Source organism: Geospiza fortis, unplaced genomic scaffold, assembly GCF_000277835.1.
Source record: "Geospiza fortis unplaced genomic scaffold, GeoFor_1.0 scaffold130, whole genome shotgun sequence".
Classification (NCBI taxonomy): Eukaryota; Metazoa; Chordata; class Aves; order Passeriformes; family Thraupidae; genus Geospiza; species Geospiza fortis.
This window is the reverse complement of record NW_005054300.1, coordinates 2732473-2742017: the sequence shown is the minus strand read 5'-3', so window position 1 is coordinate 2742017 and position 9545 is coordinate 2732473. Positions and strand designations below refer to the sequence as shown.

At 41.2% G+C, this 9545-nt stretch overlaps 1 protein-coding gene across 1 annotated transcript in view; it reads right to left on the bottom strand.

Moving 5' to 3' along the window:
- Positions 1–3728, bottom strand: part of SORCS1 (sortilin related VPS10 domain containing receptor 1) — a 218782-nt gene extending 215054 nt beyond the window's left edge. Inside the window, exon 1 of the mRNA XM_031062725.1 lies at positions 3682–3728. Within this exon, the coding sequence (XP_030918585.1) occupies positions 3682–3690 (9 nt within the window). The 5' untranslated portion in view covers positions 3691–3728. The remainder of the gene's footprint in view (positions 1–3681) is intronic.
- Positions 3729–9545: the final 5817 nt, after the last annotated feature.

The window sequence follows — 9545 nt, the reverse complement described above, 5'->3', positions numbered from 1 at the left end:
ACAAACATCAATTTCCCTGTTTTGGTGATACCTTGAAAAAGAACAGCTACAATTTCTCAAAACAACATCCCTTTTTCCAAGCCCTCTTCTGCACGTTCAAGAGAATTTCTTAACCAAAGCAATTAATCTGAGGTCAATAAAGGAGGAAAATTTGTGCTATTCCTGGTCTAAAAAGAGCAGGAAAACTATCAGTTCTCAACACTGAGATGAAAAGACACACATTTGTGAGCACAATGCAAAGATGTCTAGTTTTGCAAAATTATGTTTTCACAGGAGCAGGGAAAAGGAGGGAGTCTTCCATATATCAGAGAAAATCTGAAGATTCAGAAAATTCTTTAAGTTGAAACAGCACATAGGTGATGATGAGTTTTTCACTAAACTTTTGGCTGTGACAATACAAGTGACACTGTGGGCTTCAATTGACACAGACATTACCACCTGTTTCGCTTTTTCCCTACCTCCCACAGCCAGATTTGCACAGAACACATTGTGGCAATGAACACAAATACATGAAGCCCCCAAACTCTTACTGACCCTGCTACAGAAGGAGAATTTAGCGAGGGGGAATTTAATTTGTTCTTCAAAGTACTCAAACTGAATTGAGGTTGACATGCAGGGAAAAAGATACTGGTTTGCTTAAAACAGTTCCCCTGCCACTGCTGAAAGCTCTTCCATGGTACTTACCTCTCTGTTTTGGAGCTGAGGAACAAGAGCAATGCCAGAGACAAGAGCACCCAGTTGGCACATCAAGTATTTGCAGGCAAAACACTTGCCATGTGCCTTCCCCAAGGTGACCTCCACCCACAATTTCAGCTGACTAGCTTTTCAGAGAGTTTGCAATGCATTCACCAAGCGGGCACATGTCCTTCATCTGAAAATTGTAGCCATGTGATTTATATAAAATAATCAACCCGAGTTGTTTTGACTGGACAGGTGAGTCCTGTGGTATGTGTCCAGAGCTACAGAAACAACTCCACAGTCTCCTCTACAAATCTTATTTCATTATAATTCTGCTTACAAATCAATAAAACTAAAAGCAAAAAACTCCCCATGGATGTCTTACAACGCAGCATCGTGATATATTTTACTTGTATAACTTATTCTACAGTATGCTACTCTAGAACAGATGCCTTCTTATTATTCTATTTAGAAATAAAGAACCTTAACTTGAAATATTTACCAGTCCAGGATGGTGTTTTTTACTCAATGCCAGTTTTAATTTACCATGTAAGTCTTAATTAGCAGATACAGTATTTTTATTTCAGGCAGCAACTGCAGGGTTGATTTAAATAAAAAGATATTTAAAGAGAAGATGGCATTGATAAGTTCATTTTTACAAGTATACATTTACATGTTTCAGATAGCAATTATCAGTGTAATCAGCAAGGTTATTGCAGCAAGTTTGTGACTTCTAAGTCTTTGACACTTGTGGCAAGGTTCAGGACAGTTTTAGCTTATCAGGTGGGAGAATTTTTTTAATTCAACATCAAATAAGTCTATCAGAGGTCAGGTCAAATATGGATTTGCTTTTAAAAAATTTAAAAAAATTAGCTGAACTGCTTAGTCATAACAAGTACCAGGTCTACTTTAAACATCCTGATATTTACCTTTATGTGGTAGTATTGTGACATGATGGAAAAGTAGCATCCTTACCCTGAAGATGCATAGCCTGCTTCTGGACTGCTGTCAACCTCAATAATGAGAGTCAGAGCAGAAAACCTCAGTAACATGGTAGATCTTTGATAACCCCTCTCTTCCAACTATGCACACAGATGGGTGATTTAAGTTGGACTGTAATAGAGAAAGATCTCCTAAGATCTGGATAAGATGGTGATTGAATGGCCCTTTCTCTTCCTGATCAAAGAGGGAAGTCAAACTCTGTCTTTTAAGCAGTTGATGTTCCTCAGCTATCCACGACATGAATAAAAGCCTTTGAAACAGTTGGTCCAAAAGGAAGTACATCTCACCTGTCAAGAAAGATGTGGCAAGAATACATCTGCAGACTGCACTGGCTTTTAAGTGTTCATGAGCTCTTTGTGCAAGCATGAAAACATCATCATTGGCTTCCAGATCAAACTGCTGCACAGAAAAATACTATCTGCATGAGGGAAATTGTACCAGCAGATTTGAAGAAAGAAGCCTTCCTGACCCCTTAAATTCAGGAACAAGTTTAAAAAAGGAGCACATAAAAACACAGGGTTAACAGAGTCACTAGTGATGGTCTGTCACCAAGGGCTGCATTGGCAGCTCAGGAAGATCTGTGTGGATACAGTCTCCAAGAAATCTTGGGTCACTTGGATAGAAATCATTGTTCATTGTCCACAGTAGATGATACTTGTTACTTAAGACAGAATTTGAGATCATTCTAGTTTTCTAATGCTCATTGTCCAGACTGAGCTCACAAACCCCTGTTATTCCTGATTTAAGAAGACAAGCAGCTCCAGAGGGGGATCTTGCACTTCTGCTAGCACAGGATTGGGAACAGGCTCCACATCCAACCTGTAGCTAGCCAAAACTGACATCTACAGTTAAATACAGACTGGAATGAAATAGTTCTGAGCAAAAAACATTAGCCCTCTTGCATTGCAGAGCTATTGCTGGATATGTAACCTAATAGTTAACACTTGACAGGTTTCTGTATTGTAGAAATACAATTTCAGCCAGCATCGCCCACACTGAGTGAAACTCAAAACCAGATGCACAGCAGAGGCAGACAGCAGCTTAAATATACAACTTAGCCTAGTACAGAACCCGAAGATCAATAAAACTTTTTTAGCCCATGAAAGAGCAAGGTGCCAGCACAAGACAAGAAAACAAACTCTGCTAGATTTGATTCTCACCTTGCCTCTCTCATGGACAAGTCAAGCCATGGACAAGTCAGCACTATCAACACTGCAGCAAGTGTAGTGCCAATGAAATGTCAACATACAGAAGCTAAGTTAAAGAAGAATTCCCAATTCCCACTGATTTTAGCACAAAACTTCTCTTACAAGGTAAACTTTTACTTCAGCACATAACTGCACAGTGATACCAACTAGAAAGTTGTGTAGCAGAATTTACAAAGAACCTTCCAAAATCCAAGACCTTTGTCTGAATATTTCATTCAGCAACACTGAGTTCAGCAGCAGATAGTAACAAAGTAAGCTTAACTCTAAGAATTGGACATAATTTTTTATTATCGTGATAAAATAACTTTTTGTCTCACTTTGGTCCCATACCTCCTGCCTCTGCCAAGACTGAACTCCTTATAAACTTTTTAATTATATGTATCTAGTCTAAAATAATTTTCCCCACGAATAATTACAACAGAAAGAACTTCCATTTACATTTAATTAAATCTTAGAAAAACTTTACTGTAACCAAAAGTAATTTAGTCGTTCCGCCAAGAACTTAGCATGCAATGCCAGTGATAAATTTCAGGAAGTTACCTGCATTGGGTCTGTCTTTTCAACAAACAGAAGTTTGAGGAACTTTCTGTTGTATTTCAAAACAGTTTCAATTGCAAAGCAGACTCAGCAATGGTTCCTTCACCCTCTTAAACTAATGAAGGCCTGATCTACAGGATCATTAGGAGACAAGAACTGTTCCAAAATGTCTGAGAACTTTGTATCAGGCTCTTTGAGAAAGCAGAAATATTTTTTGTGCCATACTTTCAGACTAGCAAGGGGAAAAACATCTCCCCATCAGCATCAACAATAAGGCTCATGGTCTTCAGTGAGTACCGGATTTCAAAGGGTGTTTGTTCCTCAGTCCAACTTCAGATACCTTGTGGAAAAACAACTGCATGTAATACTTGATGTAAGTATTGTGGCAAAAGAAATAATTGACTTTAAAAATGCTGGTCCCTCCATAAGGTGGAGTAGCCAAGTGCAATAGAGAGAAGAGCTCCCATATTACAGTGGTGGATGGAAGGTGGTGGAGTTAAGTAGAATTCAGCGTGGACACAGCCCAGCTCACAAGCCCATCCAACAGGGGATGGCAAAATAAAGTGACATTAAGGCACAAGAACAAATATCACAAGACATATTGGTGGCCTTCTTAATTGGAAAAAAAAATCTTTTAAAAATAAGAATGTTGAGAACATTTATCCATAGTTATGTTTTGGGGCTTTCCCCCTCCTTTGTTTTCTTGGATTCTTTTATTAAGCACTACATTTTTCCTTTGGAAAGTTAGTGCTTTTCACACATACTAGAAGAACAAAACATAGTTTAAAATTGCTTTGTCAAACATCCATTCAGGGTCCCTTCATCACTGTACTTAGTTTCCTCCAGTTCCAATATTGAGCAGACCTGAGTGGCACTCCAGAAATAGGCACAAATCTTTTTTGCGCATTTCCCCACATAATCACTCCTTCTCCAGTATAAGAGTCCAAGGTGCAATGCATTCTCTGGGTTTACTGTTGTCAGTTCACTTATTTGCAGTTTTAGTGTTATTCAGCACCTCATGCTGGGCTGCCTTTCCTTACTGCGAACTGCTCCTACATTTGTATTGCACTGCTATTTGGTTTGCCTTTAAAAAAGAAGAAAATGGGGGGGGGGGGGGGGGGGCTTCTTTTTTACAATAGGGAATAGATGTAACAGGTACTCTATGTTCTCAGCAGTAAACGAGAGCCATTGTTTGGGTCATTCTGTTTTCAAACAGACAGGCTACTGGTTTCTTTGGAAAATAAATCTGAAGACACTCAGAAGCATGATTGTTATTTTCTTTTTAAATGGCAAAATAGACTTTTTTTTTTAGCTTTGTTTTGCCAAAGTTCAGGAAGAGCATTCAGTGAAGTGGTGAATTAAAACAGTTGTCTGGACTGTGTGCAGAATGACAGCCAGGGAGGAAGGGACTGTTCCAAACTCTGCTGGTAAGCTGGGTGCATCACTCACCCCACACTGCACTGCTCTTGATCTCAGCTGGATATAACCCTTCTGAGACACATGGTCTGGTCTGTGGATTTTTATCACCTAAAGGAATTGTTCCAGTTGTCTGCTCTGGCTCCCCCCAAGGAGTTCAAAGCAAATCCCTGAAGTATAGCACAAACTAGCTTTCATTAATCCATAGAAATGCCATGGTTTGGATCCCTCATTTTATTTGAGATTTACCCATTTTCCTCATTCTTTCAGAACTCTGCCCAAATAACCTCTTCCCTCTTCTGAATGCCCCCTGGACATGTCCCCTTGGCAATCCCTCTGTCTGCTGCACAGACCTGGGGCAGATATCCCTTCAGCTCCAAACTTTATTCTGGTGGTTCTTTTTGAGCAGCTGTACCAGTGGAGATTGTCAGTAGAGCAGGAATTGTCTGTACAGTGGGAACACAGCCATGACTCCCTCTAAAAGGACTACAGCAGCTCACCTGCAGCCAGCTGAGGTCCCATTTTTTGTAGGAGAAGTGCAGATATAGCAGACAGGACCCAGATGTCCCTTGTCACACTCAGTAGGTGGTACTTAAAGGCCAATTTTCTAAGCAGCTGTTTTGTTGGTAACATTTTGTGAAGCAGGCTGCGCTTTCCAGGCGAAAAATCCAACCATGCACAAAAGCTGCTGCAACACCACATTTCATGCTTTGGATATGGGATTTGCAAGGCAGCTGAAATGGTAACCTTTGCTCCCAGCTACTCCATTGATTGAAGCTGTTAATGCTGCACATGTGTGAACAGAATCCAAAACTAAGGCCAAACCTGCCAGAGCCAAGCCAGATCCCCCATCAGTAAAGGGGGAATTTGTAGCAGCTTACAATCTACAATTTGAAGGTTTAGTTTGAACAAGCAAGTTTTTGATTTGGAAGATCTGGAAATGAAGAAGATATGGGCAGATTTTCAAGGCAAATCCCCAAACTGTAGTTCTTTAGGCTAGGGCTGGTCAGCACTCATATTAACCTTGCATGGCTTCCCAGAGAGAGGCACAGATGATGCAGCATCTCCTACCCAGTGATGTTTCCCACAGCCACCTCCCAGCAGAGCTCTCCACAGTGTCAGTCTCTGGCTCCTGCCCTGATGGTCCAATACAATGCTTCCTTACACTGTTTTTCCTTCTGCCCTCCTTTGCAAGGACCATCTCTGTGGGTGAACATCTGATGGGCCACACGAATGCACAACCTGGCACTCTCCAATCCAGCTGCTCAGCCTGCAGAGCCAAAGGGAGGCTCAGTTCTAAGACTGCAAAGGGATTTAATAACCACTTGCAAAATACTCCTAACCAAATAAAATCCTGCCCCTTAAATGGTTTGAAGCATTTTCCATGTGCAGCTTCAATCCAGGAAACTAATGGCAACACAAACAAAAGGAGATTCAGCTTCTGAACAACAATACAAATATATGCAGACAATTCAAATAATTCTTGCTGCTTTAATTCCCTGGAGACATAACTGCATATATTACACAAAGCTAAGGTATTAAAACCCAGTGTTTCCAAGCAATGAAATTGCTGCCATAAACATCCCTGGATCCACTTTTAGAACTACTCTAAATAGCCCATCTCTGTCTTGGTTTGCTGTCAGGTTTCTACGGATTCTGTGAGCACTTTAACACTGCCTCACCCTTCCACTTACCTTGGGATTTTACCCTGCACCACTCAGGATTCCTGAGGCTCACCCACCAGGTCCATGTTCCCAGCACATCTTGATCATCCTGCCCACATTAGCTCCCAGTTCACTTCCCTTCATGGCTTTACTCAGGTGCACCTTCCAAGTAAAATCCCTTGTCCAGCACCTCCCACACTGGGTCCTTTGTGCCAAGTCCTGGACACTTCTTCAATATAGATACCACTGCCTGTCTGTGCTGTGCTTTTGGCATTTCTAAGTGTTCATTAGCGTGGTGCCCAGATATTAAGTAGTGTACTTTCAGCTTCATTAAATATAATAAAGCCAAATCCTTTCATAAGACACTTTTTGTGATTGACTGCTCTTCAAATATTTGAAGAAAATGACTAACTGGGAAATTTTTGTCAGAATAATTTGCAGGTAGAAAGATTCTTAAAATGAATTTTCTATAGATTATTTTCAGATCCTCTTTCTTCTCTCCCTTCTGCATCTAAAAGGGATTTTGTACCAGTGGAGAGGGGAGGGGGAAAAAAAAATCAAACCAATACCTGCCTACTGAATCTGACAAGTGACATCCAAGCAGACTGATGGAAGTAGAATGCCCCAATTTCTCCTTCTCAGCTATACAACCTCCTTCACTTTTAAGTGTACTCATAGATCTCTGTGGAGATGGCCCTGACTGCCTCCATTTCTGGCAACTGGGCTGGAAAGCTGTTCCTGGCCTCACATTTCTGTCTGTAAACAGATTGGGAATGGGGCACAAAGCATCTAAGTAAGCAGAAAGAGAGCTGTATTTCATTCCAGTTCTCCCCAAGTTAATTTAAACTCTTTGGAAAAAAAAACCAAAAAACCAAACTTTTTTCCATACTCCTAAATATTTTAATATTAGTGAAAACAATGCCAGCCAGCTCTAATGACAACTAATCCCAAGCAGTTCATATCTTGTCTTTGGTTTAGAATATTGTCGCTACTGCATCCACAAACCAACCAATTGCCAGGGATTGTGCTTGGTAACCACATTTTACATTAGCTTATAGGGAGCTCTTAGAGTCAGAGACCATCAGCAGCTATAACATCAGAATACTGAAGTGTTATTGTGCTATTTTCTATAATCTCCCACATGAGAAAACCTAATCTCCTCAGTAAAATGCTTTACTGTTCTACACTTTTGACCAATGTGATTTTCTAAATTAAAGTATTGACACTACATATTCATAAGACAGTGTATTTAAACAGGAAAAAGCTGAGCAGGTACAAACTACCAGTCAGCAACTCACCCAGTAGGAGCATTATTATTAACCACATTATTCTTTCAAGGAATGAATCCCTCAGCCCTGTAAAGAATTTAAGCCAGACTTAAACAGCCTCATTCAATCAATGAGAACCCACAAATATTTACATCTTTCCCTGACTCAACGTTTACTCTATGCATCCCAAAAGAATCTTAAAATTTCTTTTTCCCAGACTCGTAAACCCTTCTTTATCCGAGGAGTCCTTCTTGCATCCCTATTCTCCAAAGTTCCAATTACTTGCTGAGTGAAGATCAGCAGAATTTAACTGGCTCAGTGAGAGAATCAGTTTTTCAACTGATGCATAGCAGCAGTTTAACAGTGAGGATCAACAATACAACATGCTGGCTTCACAAAAAAAAAAAAAAAAGGAAGAAAGGATAAAAAGCTTGGCAAATAAATTCAGCTGGAAAAGGGAAAACAAATAAATACTGGAAACAAGTTGGGTCAAAGACACTGATTTTGAGTGATCTCACACAAGTTAAACAGAGGAGAAAAGGCAAGACTATACTGTCAGTAAACAGCTACTTTAGCTTTCAATTAAGTGCCTATTCACTGCTCATCTTCTGTGCAGCTGCAGGCCCAAGAGCCTGACTTTGTCTGCAGCGCAATTCTGCACCCATAGATTCCTCCCCCAGTGAGTGATGTTTCTCTGCATTTACACCCTCCATTCAGCCAGTTCATTCCCAGCCAAGCAGAACCCAAGGAAGCAGAAAGGCAGCTCAGAGGAGAGAGTTTCTCTCTGTACTTCACCCAGAATAACAGGGAGAAAAGTGTGAACTCCTGAGCTGACTTGGTTACAACCCCAGCAGGAACACTGCCTAGGAGGTGCAGATGTAGTTTTACATATATTCACACACATTCACACCAGCTGTGTGCCCCATTCCCTGAACCCCAAAATCAACCCTTTCTTCTGGCACCCGTCTTTGTCATGAGCGATTCTTTCTCATGCTCTCCTAAATTTGCAATATATTCACCAGACTGATTCAAAGTGGGGTGCCAAGGCGTACCTGCCTTATCTCTGGTCTTTTGTGGGAGACACAGAAAGTAGGGTGCACAAAAACTGGAACAGCTGAAAAATCCTAAAAAACTCTCCCCAGCTGGACAGCCTGTCAGCAGGACTGAACTACAGCAAGGGCTGCTGCCACAGAGCTATCAACACAGGAGATTGGGGATCAGCTAACTGGCTTTGACAGGCTCTCCTTGGCCCTAAGCACTGAGGAAAATCCATAAACCACACTTTCCTTACATGCCCAGATGCAAAAGAAACAATTAAAAAGAAGAAAGGGATGTGGACATCCTTAGGATAGCATCACAATGGAGCAGGTAAGCAAAGTGTCCAGGTGATTGAGGAGCCTTGACCATAACTCCTCTTTCTACAGCGCCCAAGTGAAACACTTGAACCCCACTTCTTCAGTTCCTCCATCATTTCTCAGCAATAGATTCACACTGTCACACTCTGGTTTCCACACGATTTCCAGAGCAAGCCAGGCTTTTGCAAGCCGCCCTGTGTGCTGCAGGAGGATGTGCCTGCAGGCCTCACCTCCTGCTGCACTGCCTGAAACACCTGGCTGACCTGGACCAAGGTTTACATCTGCTGAGACACACAAAAACCTAGAAACAAGCCAGGCAGCTGGGCAGAAAAGAGACATCCAAGAAACATCCCCTGGGAATGCCATTCTACAGAAAAGGCCAAGATTGTATCTCACTGAACACCTGTGAAGCCTGGA